Source organism: Zootoca vivipara, chromosome 9 (genome assembly GCF_963506605.1).
Source record: "Zootoca vivipara chromosome 9, rZooViv1.1, whole genome shotgun sequence".
Taxonomy (NCBI): Eukaryota; Metazoa; Chordata; class Lepidosauria; order Squamata; family Lacertidae; genus Zootoca; species Zootoca vivipara.
The window spans coordinates 62,855,530-62,873,443 of NC_083284.1; the positions used below are offsets into that span (position 1 = coordinate 62,855,530).

The 17,914-nt window shown below is 43.2% G+C and overlaps 1 protein-coding gene across 7 annotated transcripts in view; it reads right to left on the minus strand.

Moving 5' to 3' along the window:
- The window catches only part of TBC1D1 (TBC1 domain family member 1), a 116,424-nt gene extending 102,321 nt beyond the window's left edge, over nt 1-14,103 (minus strand). For 4 of the 7 annotated variants that reach the window (XR_009558179.1, XM_060278922.1, XM_060278921.1 and 1 more), the window contains exons 1-2: nt 13,675-14,103; nt 5,343-5,800 (exon numbers count right to left, since the gene is read on the minus strand). Coding sequence is in view for 6 of the 7 variants with exons in the window: in XM_060278922.1 (XP_060134905.1) it covers nt 5,343-5,759 (417 nt within the window). In the remaining variant the exon portion in view is untranslated. Of the gene's footprint in view, nt 1-5,342; nt 5,801-8,418; nt 9,842-13,207; nt 13,645-13,674 lie in introns of those variants that run through there. The other 3 variants (XM_060278923.1, XM_060278920.1, XM_060278919.1) reach the window with 3 other exon arrangements.
- Nucleotides 14,104-17,914: the final 3,811 nt, after the last annotated feature.

A 17,914-nucleotide genomic window follows, 5' to 3' on the forward strand; every position in this document is an offset into this window, starting at 1 on the left:
GTCTCTTGTATCTGCCCTTCTTCTTCCTCTTCTACCTCTACCTCGTTTTCCTCTTCTTTGGCGCTAGCTTCATTTTCATCTTCCAGGCTGCTGTCTAGTTGTTCTTCTGCCGGTCTCACCCTTTCGCCACCTAACTCCTGCCAGTACTTTCTCCAGAAAATGTCCGCTTGCCCTACTGATCCAAACTTTCTCCGCCTTCCTTTGTAGAAAAAAGATAATCCCTCGGGATATTCCCATCGAAATATTATATTTTTCTTTTTTAGTGGTTTGGTTAAGAATTGGTATTTCTGTCGTTTCTGAATCAGTCTTGGCGGAATTTCCTTCAGGATCACTATCTCTACGCCGTTTATTTTCATCTTCTTTCTCCCTTTTTTCTGTAGGATTTTTTCCACTAGCCATCCGGCAGTGAAGGTGACCAAACAGTCTCCCGGCCAGTTGTTCTCTTTCGCTTTCTTTGAGCTCACTCTGAAGACTTTTTCCACTCTTTCCTCAATCCCGTCCTTCTCCACCTCCAACCAACGTGCTATTTCCTCCACAATTAATTTCTCGATGTCTTCGTTGTCTTTCTCCGGGATATTTCGAAACCTCAGCGTCTTCTCTCTTAATTTTAATTGCATCATCGCAAGTGCATCCAGAGCGGCCTCCTGTAATGCTCTTTGTGTCTCTAAGTCTTTCCTCATCTTTTCCATCTCCTTTCTATCCTCTTTCTTTTCTTTATTTGCTTTCTGGATGCTATTTTCTAGTGCCAAGATTTTATTTTTCATCTCTTGAATTTCTAATTCAGTTGCTTGACTTTTAGTCTCCACTTCTTTCAGCTCATTTTTAATTTCAGTCCTTTCTTTTTCACTTTGATCCATCTTTTCTTCCATTTTGTCAACTTTTTCCTCCAAAGATTTCACCCTGTCACTCATTTCTTTTTTTATTTCCGTCAAGTCCTTTTTGACCTCTCCTATATCACTTTTCAGGCTTAAAATGAGCTCCCTCAAGTCCATCTCTGCCTCCATTGTGGAACTCCTTCTTTGTTGTTGACTTCCTGTTCCTGCTAACTTTGGTGGCATTGTGATTTTTTAAACTGTTATTCACTGTAATTACTCTCTCAATCCACCAGATGGAGTCTGCACCTTGGCTTACTTAGGATGGACTGTCTCTTTAAATTCCTCCTCTGGCGTCGCTATTTAATTCAGTTGAAAAAGGACTGTCTTTCCAAGTTCTTCCTCTGGTGTCGCTGTTTTAAGTCACAATAGGTCTTTAACTCTCCTTTAAATCACCTCTCTTTGTCTTAACTCTCCCCCTATTTCCGGCTTCTTCTCTTAGCTTTTTTGCTCAGTCATCGTTAATACAAAGCGCCCACCATTTAAAAAAAAAAAACAAATCTTTTAGCAATCAGTCTTTCTCTCATGCAGCACTGTAGCCCCTCAGAACCCCGCTCCTTCTCAGCCACTGCTCTCCAATCGCTCACCTCTCACGCAGTTATCTTTCTCAATCCTTTCTTCTCAGGCAAGGTTCAGTTGCATGCATTAGTTTGATATCAACAAACGGAAGACTTCACTTAAAGCAGCTTCATAAACTTTAAAATCTTTGTCTTACTTCAGATTTATTCCGGCAGCGCCTTTTAAGTTGTTTATGCTGTTTTCTCCTCACAGACTCTAGCTCCCTCCCCCTTCTTAGTGCTTTCCGCTCGCGTTGCTCTTCCCTCCTTCTTAAACTCCTTTGAGGCACCTTTCAATCTCAGTTCATGGGGGGGGGGGAATCCTCCTCGCGGCTCTTTGTTAAACCCACGCTCCGGTTCAAGGTAAGATTTAAAAAACGGAAATTTTACCGACCCTGGTCGCGTCGCTCTTGCAGGCTTTATATTAAGGAAGCTGGTCTTAGCGCCTCCGTGTCCAGGTCTCCTCCTCTCCTCAGCTTGCAGCGAGGGATGCCAGGAGCTCCTTTCAGACACAACCGGCTAGTTCAGTTGGGGATCGCCTCCCCAACCTTTATGGGGGCGCGGAATGCCGCCAGCACCCCTTTTTCCTTAATAAACTTTACCGAGGCTGCAGAGCTCTCGGCAAGAGCGCGTTACGCGTCCCGCGGCAAAACCGGAAGTCTTATGCAAGCCTGAGATAAAGAACCTCTGGCCTTCCAGATGTTGTAGAGTACAGCTCGCACTATCCCTGACCATTGACCATGCTTACCCCAGTAAGCTCATGGGAGTTGCAGTCTAATAGCATCTGGCTCACAGGTTCCCCACACCTGGTGTAACTCAAAGTATGCATCCAAACTAGAATAGAAACCTACTTCCAGTCAGGGGCGGCTCGCCCATTGGCCCTAGTGGCACGGGGCGCCAGGGCGCTGAGGGGCGCCCCAGCAAGTGGGGGAGCTGCGCAGCGGCTTCCCTTTCCCTCCTCCTGGACGCCCGCCAGCCGCGCCGCTCGGAGGAGAGAGGTAAATGAGCGGAGCAGGGGCACTAGGACCCTGTTCCGCTCTGCCGCGGAGCTTTCCTTTTTTAAAAAAAAGAGTGGGGGGGGAGGGATCTGCACCAGGGCGCCCGATGACCTTAAGACGCTACTGCTTCCAGTCATGATTTCTGGTTCATGGTTGGTGCAAACCACCATTTGCCAGTTTGGATTGAGCACATGTTAACTTTGGTTTCCCCAAAGAAGGAACTGAGGAAGAAAATTAGAGTGTGCGAGGAAGTGCATAACTGCACTTTTCTTCCTCACTTCCTTCTTAAATAAAAACTTGCAGTTAATGAGTTTGTTAACCTAAGGTATAAAATGCATGTTCAATGCTATACATTTTGTGTTTCACTGATATGGCCAGGACCTAAAATTGAAAGTCCTGTCTCTTCCAGCACTTGCACTTCTGCAGAGGGATTTTTGTTTTTTTTGAACAACAGGCACACTCAAATCACAAACTTCCCTTCTTGTTCAAAAGGCAAAGGAAGGGTTCAAAGAAAGCATAAGTCAAGAGTCACCTTGGAACATTGAACTAGCACAGTTCTTCAGATCATGGCCTATGTCCACTACCATATTACAGCACTCCAATTTTGCAATGCTCCTAAAGAAGCAGTCACACCATTATAATAGTGTGAGAGAGCTCATGGATCTCAAGCAAAGTCTCGTGAAAAATACCTACCGGTATTCTCAACTTCAAAAGCTTCCACATGGCCGAGAAGCCACCTAATGACTAAAGTAAAAACCATTCCCCAAGTTTAAAATGCTACCCCAAAAACAATCTTAAGGAAATATTTTTTTAAAGATACATTTGTCCTTCAAATAACAAATACCAGAACTAGTTTAGAGGCTCACTACATATTTGGCAGCAAAGTATTTTAAAAAATGTTTTTCTAAAGAAATATTTGTTTTACTTGGTATAAACAAGGGTCACAATTATTTGAGCTTCTTCCAAATCAGGATCCCTTTTACGTGATAGGACTTTTAGAAAAGGACAAGATGTTTATGTTATGTTATGCTTTAGAACTATAAATTTTGCATCCATTTGATGTTCGTAGCTGTGTGAAAATGTTCGGCTCTTTCCTAGAACATGATGTTAATAATAAACCAATACCCCCAAAAGAAACTAAAACATGCACAGTCCTCTACTTAATTGTTTTGTTCTTCAAACTTTATGTCAAACTGCTCCCAGAAATAGCCAAGCAAGTAAATGTTACCATCATTTTTTCACATTGTAAAACAAAATGGGGCGTGGGGTAGACAGCAAACAGTGATCAATAATATATATTAACAAAAGTAACAAATAATAACATCATCTTGTGTTTGAGAGGATTATTATTGCCATCAATATTTTGGGAGGTGGGTATCCCATGCTTTTAAGTCTCATTGTTATAACATAACATTCGCTGATTGAGACCAACAGTTCTCAAAGCAAAGGACACTCGAGCCATTCTGTTTTCACAATATGACATCATATAGCGACTAAAGATCAGAAATCCAGGCAAATTTGGAACAGAAGAAGTAAAACAGGTAGAGAAGGAACTATCAGCCTCTAGCTATCTGGAACAAATCTGCAATGCTGTTGTCACAACACATTTATCAGCAGTTTGAGGCATGTCAGTCCCAGCACTGTTACCCTACACTTTAGTTAATACCTACAGTGGCAGACTTTAGGCTCTCAAATTTCAGTGGCATGAGAAACTCCTGTCTCTCATGCTGCATTCTACAACACTATTGTGCCCCCCCCCCCCCGCAGCACAGCGCCCAGTGCAGCCGAACCAGTCATGCTACCTTAAGACAACCTTTGACACCCAGATCCTGTGGTTCATGGAATTACACATAGACTAGACAAGACTAATATTTACTAGCATGTGATCTGGAATGGAAAGAGGTATGTATACTGCAGGGTTAAAACTGGTTTATCAGTTATTCCCTTTCCTAGAGGAACTGCAATTCCATTCTTTGGAGAGCCTATGATAAGCCATATTTACTGTGGGGATGTGGGTGGTGCTGTGGTCTAAATCACTCAGCCTATTGGGCTTGCCAATCAGAAGGTTGTACAAACACAAAAGCAAATACTTTTATCACAAGTTATCTATGGTGTATCTACACTATTGAATCATATTAGTTTTATACTAGTTCAGGTACCCCCTCAAAAAGCTACTGAGGGTGCTGAAAATTTTGACACCCCTGAACCACCACCAATCTACAGTTTTTGTTATTTTATGGGAAAAGGAAGTCACACTGGAAATAAAATGGCAAAAAAATATTAATGATCCCCAAATACACTGCCATATTCAGAGATAACTGTACTATGTGAATCTGTTCTCTGGATAACAGAAGTTGAGAGTTAAAGACATATGGCACAAACATGATACTTATCACTCCCTAACTGCCCTATTTGCATCACTTTTATTGAACAATTTCTTTGTGCACATTGACACAGATGAATACCAAGTTTCCTAGAGTACTAATATAATTTGGTTTGAGAGGTCTTATATTCATGAAATAGGGGAAGCTCTGAATAAATGAATGGATACTTTGTTTTACATATTGAGAACATAATCATATACAGCTTGTATGGAATAGAACTATTCACATCCACATCATGCATTTAAAGCACATTTATAGCATTTTAACAGTCATGGCTTCCCATACAGGATCCTGGGAAGTGTAGTTTACCTCACAGAGCCACAATCCCAGCAGCTTTATAAAACTACAGTTCCCTGGATTCTTTGTGTGAAGTAACATATCTTAAATGTATGACATGGATGTCAAACCATCACAGAAGCTGCATCTCTCTACAATACAATTTATTTAAATGCCATCTTAATTTGCAACACATTCTCTAAAAGAGCCGTTAATATCTCTCGGTTTGAATGTAAACAAAAATATATCACTTACTTTTGTTTTATCATCAGCTTTGAATACGTAACAGATACTTTGGGGGTTTGTTGCTCCATCTTTTATTAAGCAGGCAAAGTAGCTTGGATCATGACTGTTGTGAATCAGTTTGTGGACATGCTGTGGCTTACACTCAAATAGGCTGGAACAAATCAGAGGATCCCACTGCTGGGTTTTCCCTGTGTCTGCTTCACATCGCAGCCTGGTCGGCGAGACATAAAGCCGTATTTGGCTGGAGTTAGGCTCTTCCTTCAAGGAGTGTGTGCTGAGCTGCCGAATCTCTGCCACAATCCAAGGGAGCACTGGCATAGTGGTTAGAGAGTGTACTGGCAGAGAACCTACTAGCTGAAGACTAAAGTCTATTGAGCCATCACTGGTTGCTTCAGGATTTTTAACTTTGAACGATATGGGATCCATGTTTGAGTCATCAAACAAATTTTTGATGAAGACTTATACTTCTGAAAGGAAAGATATTTACACGGTTAACACAATTTCCCTCTTTTGTCATTTAAGAGTCATGTCAGTGACTGTATAAAATTAAGCAATAAAATGAAAAGCTTCTTGTGTAATTATATATATCAGACATTAACAACAGTGATTCACACTTAGGGCATTACAGGAGTCGTCATATTTAAACATAGGGATGTTAAAGCCTCAGATGATCCTCAACCAGCTATAAAGTATATTTCATTACAGTCATACCTCTGGTTGCGAATGTGATCCATGCAGGAGGCGTGTTCACAACCCAAAGCATTCGCAGCCTGAAGCCCTGCATCTGCGCACACGCGTGATGCAATGCGTGTGATGTCATTTTCTGTCTTTGTGCATGCGCGAGCGCCGAAACCCGGAAGTAACCCGTCTCGGTACTTCCGGGTTCGGCACAGTTCGCAACCCGAAAATGCACAACCTGCAGCGTTCGTAACCCGAGGTATGACTGTATTTAAAAGCCACAGCACTATAGTAGATTCATTCTGGTTTTTTGATATGGGTCCAATTATGAGCTACAACATTTTCATGCAAGGTTTTGTCTTCAGGCTCATTGAAAACACAAGAAAAAGCAAGACTGTTGTAGTCCAAATTAAAATATCCAAAGATTTTAAGAAATACCGTACTTTTCCGTGTATAAGACTAGGTTTTTGGTTTTTTTAATACTAAAAATAATGTTAAAAAGGGGGAGGTAATCTTATAGACAGGGGCAATCTCCCCCATTTTCTTAATTTTGAGTCCCCCAAAATAGGGGGCATCTTAATACACGGGGTGTGTGTGTGTGTGTGTTATACATGGAAAAATACGGTAGCTTGTGTAACTACAGTTTTGCGATAAGAAAACAAGTGTGGGAGGAGGAAGTAGGAGACAAAGATTGTGTGGATGTTGGGTCTTGATTTGGGGACTAAATGATGTGAACGACCCTTCCCCCTTTTTCTTGAGTTCATTTTGACTGCACATTAGCTTGCCCTTATCCTCTAGGAACTGGTCCTTTGACCTTCCTGGAGAGCATTCTTCTCAAGCCATATCAAACCTATAGCAACCCATATATCTAGGGAGGTACAAAGGTGATGATACATCACACCACAAGGATCATATTACGTTTTCTGGTCTACTATTTTTATCCTGACTTAATGCTTGTTTGTAACATAATGAAAGTTTGTGTACTTTGACAAATGTTCTCCTTACTTAAAATATGCAGTGGCTCAGTTTATAAGCACATTAAGACGATTGAGAGCAACTGTCAACAGTTCATAGCCTTTTGAACTCTGAGAGAGATAGCAAGAGCGCCTCTTTTTCCATTTTATATAGTAATGTTCTTTTCGATCTCTGAGCTTAGCTACAGTCACAAATCCCACCATCTGTACTGCAGTGAGGCTCCTAAATAATAGCTCAGGAGTATTAGCCTCTTTCCTAAATAACATGCAGTACATAAGCAATCTCTTAAAACTAGCCTAAAATAGGACACATGAGTTCAAATTCCCATGCAGCCACTCACAGATGGGAAAGTATCTAGTTTTAAAAGGAATGCTAGCATAAGAGATAAAATAATGCTGCATAGAACTAAGAAAGAAACTGCTATACTTTATTATCAGAACAGATTATTATTCCTGGACACACATTTGGCTCCTCCTCACTTACTTACTCAGAGATGGAGCATAAAATTTCTTTTCACCACAACTGATAAGAAAGCTGAAATTTGGTATATCAATCAACCAATCATTTTATTTGTAAGCCGCCTATCCAAAATTAAAACCATGTTCAAGGCGGCTTACAACATATAAAAAAATCACATAACTACAAACATAACAAAAATGGTCAATAAACAATAAACAAAACATCAAAAAGTGCACAAAAGTATATGGATCGTCCAACTCCAGAGAAGGTTGAACATGTTACCTCTCCCTCATAACGTGGAGCATGGAGTCTAGTTCCTAACAGCAGTCAGTAAAGTGAAATTCAAGGCACAGATTAGACAACACGTTGAGAATGTGGGGAGGTCTTAATAACCCTCAGCTGAATGTGTGTACTGTATGTTTGATTTATAGTGGCAGCCGGAAAAGAGACTTGAAAAATGGGAGAAGCCACATATATTTGGGATTTTCTCCTCCACATACTTTTAACAGTAATGGTGAGAGACTTCTAGAGTGATACCAACTACTGTAAGTATTTTACCGTCATGTGTGTGTGCACATGTGCAACATCAGTGTGAATATTTTGAGATTAAGTGACCTGAGTATTTTAGCACAGAGCTTTCTAAACTGTGTGTCGCGACATGTTAGTGTGTCGGCTGCAATGTGTAGGTGTGTTGCATGAACCCTCCCCGAGCTCCTCCTGGGGCTGGAAAGGGATTAGTTTAACCTCTGGTTTGCTAGTAAAACAGAATTACTGTGTTGCAAAATGATGCATGTGTAAAAAGTGTATTATCAACATGAAAAGTTTGGAATGCTCTTCTTTAGCATCTTAGAAAGAATTACAGTAAACCCACAACATACGCAGGAGTTACATTCTGGGGGTCGTGCCTAAACCCAAAACTACATATAGTTAAAGCCAGTGCTATTTTTCTAGAAAAAGAGGTGCCAGAACTCACCATGAACACCTCCCTTGTTCTCTTAGAATGGCAATGGTGCCCACCTGAGAGGTGCCGGAACTGAGTTCCCAGGAGTTTCAGCTGAAAAAAAGCCCTGGTCAAAGCACACTGAGTTGAATGGCGGATTGCTAAATCATTTCCCCCAGAACCGTGGCCGCTTTCTGTCCTCTTTATTTTATTTTTTGCCATGCACATATAGCTGAATGTGCACAAGTTAAATGCAAGTGAATTGTAGGCTTAAAAGGTAAAGGTAAAGGTACCCCTGACCACTAGGTCCAGTCATGGATATCTCTGGGGTTGCGGCGCTCATCTCACTCTATAGGCTGAGGGAGCCGGCGTTTGTCCGCAGACAGTTTCCGGGTCATGTGGCCAGCATGACTAAGCTGCTTCTGGCTAACTAGAGCAGTGCACGGAAATGCTATTTACCATCCTGCCGGTATTTATCTACTTGCACTTTGATGTGCTTTCAAACTGCTAGGTGGGCAGGAGCTGGGACCGAGCAATGGGAGCTCACCCCGTCGCAGGGATTCAAACCACTGACCTTTTGATCGGCAAGCCCTAGGCTCTGTGGTTTAGACCACAGCGCCACACTTAAATTAGGGCATTATCACTTTGTGCAGGTGCTTATAACAGTTCTAAGAATCCAGACTTTCCATTTGGAAAAACAACAACCCACACCTCTCTCAGAGATGAAGCCAGGAACCAAACAGCTTCATTGCTAGGTTCCTAAGGGGCAGGGCTTCTGGGGCAGGCCAGAGAGAAGACTCCAGGGGTCTGGTCTACTCCAGGAACATAAAAAGAGGACACAACCAACTTTTACCACAGTCCCCCGTTGATCTTTCCACCCATCCTCTAATGCTATTCTTTGTAATTTTGCTTTTACAGTATCTAATACTTAATTGTCACAACTTTCCTATGGCGGAAAAGGCACTGGGATGAATCCTTAGAAGGGAGCGGCAGGCAAGGGTCACCATATTTCAGCCAACGGAGATTCCCCTTAAGGGATCTTGGAGGGTAGTGATTTCTGTCCTGAAGCCCAGTTTGGAGGCTGATGGGCCATGGCACCCCTGCCCCAGTGGCCAGGGGAGGTTCCCTGTAAGTGGTTCATACCGTGCAGTAGAGATGTGAAGGCCCAGGAAAAAAACCGGAAAAATTAAAAAAAAAAACTTTTTTTGCATTTTTTTTCCTGAAGCCCTTTTTGTTTTTTTCCCAAAAACTGGAAAAATTGAAAAAATAAAAAATAGATTATGGGATTGTGAGGGACAGGGGATATCGCGAAGTCCCTCCCCTCCTGAGTTCAAGCCCATCCCCGAGCACAGGGGAAAGCAGAGAGAGTTCCGATTCCAATGGGGAAGCAGGAAGTCGTGTCCGAGGCTCAGGCAAGGTAGAGGAGCCAGGGTCCCAGGTGGGACAGGAAGGGGCGAATAAGGGGGGGAGACCCATCCCCCCAACTCCGGAATTACGCAGAAAGAGGAGGGGAAAGAGGATGGGTCTGCCAAAGCTTTTGTGTTGGAGAAAGACGCGCCAAAAGCCATTCGGAGGTTCTGGAACCGACTGACCACATCACTCCGTGTAAATAGCAATGACTTCAGCACTGTAAATACGCAGCACCAATAAAAGAATAAAATGCAGAGCTGCGTAGCGTCGTTACTCTGAAGTAGCCCACTCCGGCCACTGTGACAGGGATGTTTTATTTTAACATGATGAATAAAATATTTTAAGATAAGGGGTTCAAATATTTTATAAATCATTTTTAAAAAATATGTATGGTATCAGATTATTCTAATTTCTGTGAGGACAAGCAAGTCCTAGGTTACAAACTGAACTCTCCAATGCAAGAACAATATACATTTCTTCCTTTAGGAGGTGCTGTTGTCACCAGAAAAGAAAAAGGTTTCAGTTTTGTTTTTGCATACGTGTGGAATGCATTGGTTCTGTTTGTCTTCACTAGGCCTCAAAGCATTGGAAGAAAATATAGAGCAACAAAAAGGGCCTTAAAGTATATGTGTTGTTGTGGCAATCAGAGAAGTGTTATGAAAAAAAGAAAAGAAATGAAAACATTTTAAACATTAAATGCTGTAAAACAGTCTTTAAAAAGTGAAATAAACTAATTTAAGCATATAGCAGTACCTAAAGTGGTTAACAGACCACACACATCAGTGTGAGGAAATACATACGGTCTCATGGGCAAAACATGGGAGGTGGAATAAGCATGTTGCATAGCAAACAGTGATGGATGACAAGTTACATTTCAGTTCATGTTTGGATACACTATATTTTTAATATGCTAGTTGTGACAATTTTATGCCCATTAAAATTATCCGTAGTTATATTTTATGCTTCTAAAGTAACAGAATGGCTTTCAATCTGGAAAAGTAAAAATAAGTGCTAATGTAATTTCTGCAAATTTTCGTTTCCCCCCCGGAAAAAAACGGGAAAAAACCAGGGTTTTTCCCGAGCTTCAAAATTTCTGGAAATTTTACATCTCTACCATGCAGAAACCTCAAAATTGGTCAATCTCTGCTGTCAAGAGGGAGCTCATCATCACCCAACAAGCTGGTGATCAGATCACATAAATATAGGCCTTTACTTTGCCAAAGCTCTTGCACTGTAATCAATAAAGCTGTGGCCTTCCCCCCTCAACCTGTCATTTTTACTGACTGCTTCCTGCACCCCAGAGCTACACTGCACATGGGCCTACAGTGCACATACAAGGTGGACTTGGGTTTCGATAAATGGCCTCCACAGATTTAGTAACTTGGCATCTTTGAATCAATAGCCTTGACCTACATGTGAATTGAGTCACCCTGCTTATAGACTTTTTGCAGATGCCTGATTCACCATCTACCCAAAGCACTGGTCATGGTGTAGGCTATAGTCCATTACTCCTGAAGAGGACATACAGTAATTGAGGGCTGGGAACATCACCCATTTAAAATCCTGGAGAGCCACAGCTGGTCAGTATGGCCAATACTGAGTTAGATGGACCAGTGCTCTGACTGAGTAAAGGGTAGCTTCCTATCTTCCTAACTACTCTAAGCAGTTTTTCTCTCTATGACTACAGCTACCCTTAAATATTCAGCTTTTGTAACCTCTCCCCTCTTTTATGCCATCTCTGTAATTTTAATACTGCTAAAAAGCCTTTCCAAGCCTTTTACAAACATCAAGCTTTAAACCAGAGTATACTGTGCTATGTATAACATTACTTTGCATGCTTCACTCTGAGCAGCACAATTGGAGTTTATTGCTGTGACATTCCTGAGACATTATTTTTACCCATACTCCAAGCGCACACCCTAAATACAGTACAGCACAAGCAAACTCCAAAGAGAAAAGTTGCTAACCAACCAGTACATTTTGGATTATTCTCCACTAGGAAATATTATAGCCTACCCCTCATTCTACTTGCACAGACGACGCTGGTTACAATATTTGATTATTTTTGGAGTGAAGAAGGGGTTATCATCACACAATTTAAAAAGGAAACTGCCTCCCAAATTACATGCTTATTCCTAGTTTGCTTATGCTTCCATCATCACTAACGCAGGTGAACTTGTATCACTGGGATTTCAACATTACAGCAAAATCCCAGACTGAAATTGTATCCTAAACTCTGCAGTGCTAAATGGCAGAGTGACCCTCTATCACTTGATCTCTGAACAGAAGAGAAAACCACACAAGTGCAGTGCTGAGTTATGAGCAAAGTTGGCGCCTGTAGTTCTACAATTTGTTATTGGCACAAGTTAGAGCCTACAAAGTACGGTAAATTCAAAGCTGCCTTTGAATCTCAACAAGATGATGCACTGAGAGATAAATCTATGCCTCTGTCTCTTAGAAAATGGAAATGAATGCACACAAAACATTTCCTTTTAATCTTGATATACGCATGATATCCACATAAAAAAAATAAAAAGCAAAACTCACCTTTACTTCCAAATATGCCATTTTCACCTAGCATATTACAGTACATTAATTAGTATTTTAGTGCTGGTACTGTTGTAAGCTTTGGGAGCTAGATGAAAAGCAGGGTAGGGTGTTTATGGAAAAAGTGGCAAAAGGTGCGTTCATCAGGAAACGTATTAAACATGTTTTTAACCAAATATTTGTGGGATTCCAACCAGACATCATTGCTCATACCAATAGATTAACGGTGATCGAGTTGAGACAGGATAAAAACAAGCAAACATGCAAACTAAACACCAACATTGTAATGCATTGTTGTAGACCTAAAACTGTTTACACACACACACACACACACACACAGAGAGAGAGAGAGAGAGAGAGAGAGAGAGAGAGAGAGAGAGAGAGAGCTGTCCTAGTTTTCACAATCCTTCTACTGTGATTTATTGATGCAACGATTATTGAAGGCAAGTTGTCAGTGCCAGTCATTAAAACGTTCCCATTTGGCCACTGCAGCTTCCTTCTAACCGTGCAAAGCTGGCTGCGGTTGTGAGACCACAAAGCCAAAGCATAGCTGAGTAAGATCTATATTCCTCAGTCCCAACTGAAGTGAGGCCCAAGGCATGCTTACTGGAGGGCATAGGATCCAACACCTAGTAGACAAGGTTCCTTTGCCCCCCAAAAGATTTGAGCTCCCCCCCAAAAAAAACTTAATGGGCATTGCCATTCAAATGGTGTTTGTATGTGTGCTGCATCACGTGATTGATTAAGTGGGGCAGGGCTTACCTGTCTCCTCTAATATTTACTCAAGTTGGCACCCACAGGTGTAGCCAAGGGGGCGCCGTGGGGGGCAGCTGCCCCCTCCAAATCAATACAAATCAATACAAACCTGAGGTTCTTCTGCGCCCTACCAACAAAAGCCTGCTGCCTCCAACAAAAATCCTGGCTACGCCTATGTTGGCACTCCTGCTGGAGGGTGAGGCGAACCCCACCAAACGCAGCTGGGGGGTGTTATTTCCATTGCATAACAGCGTCCATTGATTTCTATGCCACCTTGCGCCATCGCAGTTCCCTGTGAAAATCCAGACTGCAAGCTCCTCCGGGCAGAGACCCGTCCCTCGGCAAAGCCGCCCTCTTGCCCACATACAGTCATAGTGGAAGCAGCAGCAGCAGCACGTGGTTGCTCCGTGTCGGCGCATCGTGTCGCCACGGGGTGTGGGGTGGCTGGGTGCGTTAGGTGGGTGTTGCACCCTCCTCCCCACCCCCGCCCCAGAAGCAGCGTCAATCAACCTGCAAAGAGAGAAAAAGTATGTAGGGGCGTGGGGGGTGGCGGGGCGGTGAGAGAAGATCACTTACCGATCAGCAGCAGCAGCAGCGCAGGATGTGTGCCGGAAGTGCGCCGTCTGCGGCTTGCGAAGAGATGTCAACGAGGAAGATGAAGATCGAGAGAGGAAGGCGGAACTTGGGAGCCGAGTCTCGAGACTCTCCCGCCTCTTCCCTGAGGGGATATAGCAATGTCCCGCGCTCGAGGAGGCGGCGGCGGAGTTGACCGGGGCGCGAGCGGCTCCTGTTGCTTCGTTCGCTACGTGACCGGCGCCGCTCGCTCGCTCGCCTGCCTACCCCGCCCCCGGGGCTGTCAAAGGCGGGCGGGTTGTGAGGCGGCGGCAGCAGCAGCGTCCCCTCGAGGGAGAAACGGAGGAGCGGCTCCCTCACAGTGCCCTCTCTGGGCTGCCCCGCCGCGCCCTCCTCCTCTCCCCGGGGAAGGGAAGAACCACAACAAGCCGGCACATGCACCGGCGGCAATGGCTCCTCCTCCAGCCGCGTCTCGAGGGAGAGGAGGAGGAGGAAGGACCGGGCCGAGCCGCGGAGGGGGTGGGGGGCCTCGGTGGGGCCATGAAGGAGTTGCGCGCTGTAAAAATAGAAGTTTCCACAGGCCGGGTCGAGTCGCCTGACGCGGGAGGCAGCCGCGAACGAAGCCTGGGGACCGTGGGGGGGGGGGGGGGGGGGGGACGGTGTGTGGATGTTGAGGCGAAGCGGGTTGGCGCGCTTTTCCTCTCAGAATAATCGCCTCAGAGAAAAGCACACACAGTGAGAGTGCCGCGGTCATGTGCGAGAAACCATAGCTGCCAAGTTATCCCTTTTTTAAGGGAAATTCCCTTATGCTGAATAGGCTTCCTCGTGAGAAAAGGGAAAACTTGGCAGCTATGGCGAGAAACAGCTGCACTGCAGGGGCCACTGCAGGCCGGCGTGTGTGTGAAGGGCGGCCTCTCTCTCCCTCCCTCCCTTTCTCTCTCTCCCTCCCTCCCTCCCTTTCTCTCTCTTTCCCGCCTTTTCTTGCTTTCCCGGCCTCGGAACCCACCACAAAAGGCGGGCGGATTAGGTGCTCGAGGCAGAAGGGCGCCACGCCGAGCGGTCCCTCCTCAGCCCAAAGGCTCGTGAGGGTGATGAAGGCACAGTCCTCACGTTCAGGGCAGAGAAGCCATCGAGTCAGGGGTGCCAACTTGAATTAAAAAAAAGAATGGGGGGGGGGTGAGAGTGAGCCCCATAGCTGATCACGAGATTCATTTGAATGGCAACACCCATCGACTTTGGGGGTTCCTGGCCCCCTCTTACGCCTGGAGTGATGACTTAGGTGGAATCTACACACATATTTAAGAAACGCTGTGAAAATGCTTTCACACACACACAAAAAAAACGTTTTGAAAAATACATTGATTTTGGCATAGCTCGCAGTCGCCATCTAGTGTCACATTTGTATATTGCACTTTGCAACACATTTAAATATTTACAGCTGTATAACTTGAGTCCCTGGTCACAGCTGCCTGTGCTAACTTGACTGCAGCCCAGACCTGTTGTCTAGGCAGGATTTGCCACAGGGTTTGGTGGGATTTAGTTCTTGACACGCCTCAGACTTCATTGTAAGCCGTTGCCACAAGTACAGGAAAAATCAACACTCACTTCGTTTGTATGTGCTACAAAAGGCCGAAGTAAAAATAAATAAATTACAACCTATTCATCTCAGGGTCATGGGTTCGAGCTCCGTGCTGGGCAGAAGATTCATGTATTGCAGGGGGTTGAACTAGATGATCCTCGTGGCCCCTTCAAACTCTACGATTCTTTGACTCTAAGCATTTGTGAAAGTTGCATGAGTCACCATCTTCTAACAGTAGCTCAGTGCTACTACCGGTAGTTTTCATTACAGTATTTGTGTCCCGTTTGTGTGCTATATAGATTGCACCTCCCAAATGTTGCCGCTCTGGTAGAACTAGCAACCCCTAAACCTTTATTGGTGCTTTTAGACACATTTTCAAAGGGACTTGGGCTGTTCATTTCCTCATGACTGAGGTTGCAACAGCAGATACAGGATCCCAAGTGCGAACCCATGGACTTTGCCCCATTGCACATGTGACAACTGCTTTTAGTGTGTCTGAGCCAGAATCTCAGACTCTCTGCCCTTTTCTCTCCTGGCTGAAAGTAAGGGGTAATATGCAACACTGTTTAATCCTTAAAAGCTTTAGTTACAGGATCCAAATAATAATATGAGATTCAGCAGAGAACACTTTTTTGAATATGTCAGCTGTATGCTAGAAACATACTTTAAAAAGGGATCTAATCCCCAGATCAAAAATTATCCTGTGAAAACGTATCTTGAACCATTACTTGAAGACCTATAGACTTGAACTCTGCTGCTTAGGGCAACCATTAAAAATGGCCAGTTTCTGACAGAATAAACTATAGCACGGAAATTTCCATTTAAGCTTCTAATCCAGAGAGGAGAAACCTGTGGCCTTCCAGCCATGCTCAAGGTTTGCAATTACTTTCTTCTGATTCTTGTTGTAAATTCCCACAAGATCGCTACTCAAACAAACCACAAGCACTGAGCCGAGAACAAACCTTGGCTACGGGCTATAGTTTGTTTGACACAAAACAAACCACAAGTCTAGGTTTGGACATAATGCTAAGCCAAACCATGGCTTAGCTTCTGGTACAACAGCAACCGCAGAACTGAGTAATGAGTGAAATACCCATCATTTTTTTTCCTGTTCATGCCAAGCCATAGTTTCTCCTGGTATTTGTGAACCAAGCTATTGTCTGGTACAACAGGTTTTTCTTGTACAAAACCAGACACCTCTGAATGGTACTACAATGTATGCTAGCTAAGAGTCTTGGGGCAACTTGGCACTTTTCAAACTAGCAAAAATCCATTTCACCAAGTCAGAATAATAATAAGTGAGCGGGGAGCTTTTTTAAAAATAAAATGAAAAATAAAATTGTGATTTGCAAAGAAACACATTTCTGATCACTTTATTTAGAATCCATCTGATCATATGGATTTCCCCCTTCTCTTCCACAATCACCCTGCAAGCCACAGAACCTAAGACTACGATCCAATATTGTGGGGAGGAAAAAAAAAACAGATCTATCTAACCAGAAGGATGACAACACACAGCCTCACACTGAATTCAAAGGAGATATTTAAAATGGAAGCTTCTCCCACTTTCAGCTTTAACACTAAATTAGAACTTTGTAAAGTTTTTTTTTTTAGGGGGGGGGGATGGTGCTGCAGTACAGCACCATTTGCTGCAGTACAATGCCCAGGAAAGTATTACTGGTGTCACATTCTGGACACACCCAGTATTTCCACTATTGTTCCATCTATCAAACAGAGAGGCAGGAAAATCAGATAGGATAAAATGAAACAGAGCATCTGATCCCCACAAAAGCCTCCTGAAAAGTGCTTGCATTTATGTCCACCTGCTGTCTGCATTGACATGTCTCATCTATTGTCAAAAGTATGATTTGTTAAAATTGCTCCATTTGGTTGAATGAACCCTCTTCTAAGGAATTTTGAACATTTTTATTTCAGTTAACATTTTTCTTATCTAGCAAAGAACTTAGGACTATATGCATTTTAGGGCTGACCTATAGAGGAATGTCATCCTCATTAAACCCTGCAAGTTTAATTATCTTTCAGGGATTCTAGAAAAAAAGAATGTTTAAAATTGGCACAAAATAAGTAATCCAAAAAAAGTAATCTGAACATGGCCTTTCATACCCTTAACCATGTTAGCAGCTTTTGAGACAACCATACACAACATGGAACACAATGGTTTCTAAACATTACAAAAGGCAGCTAGGAAAATATGACATCTAAGGGAGAACTGGAAAGAAACTTGTTCCTTTAATATGGGTTGACTTGTGGGATTTTGGTTCATGGTTTTATGCGGCTTACCTGCATCCACCACTTTTTTTTTTTAAATCAACATCTAGACATCTATAATTTGGACTTTTTGTATTTCTACCAAGTAGATATCAGAACAATTCCTGCATGAATCTACAATAATTAGTATTTTATCCTGGATATAATTATGGAAAAGGAAACTCTTGACCAGTGACAAGATTGTAAAGGAACAGGGAACAGTTAAATGCAACCATTTCAACCACAAAAGCATCTATTTCTGATTGGTTGCTGCTGCAGAAAACATACTCCTTAATGAGCGCCTGATTTAAACCCAACTTAGTGATTGGAATCTTTTCCCTTGGCTTCAGCAGGCCTTGAAAATTCTTTTCTAATGACATGCTTATTTTCCCAGGT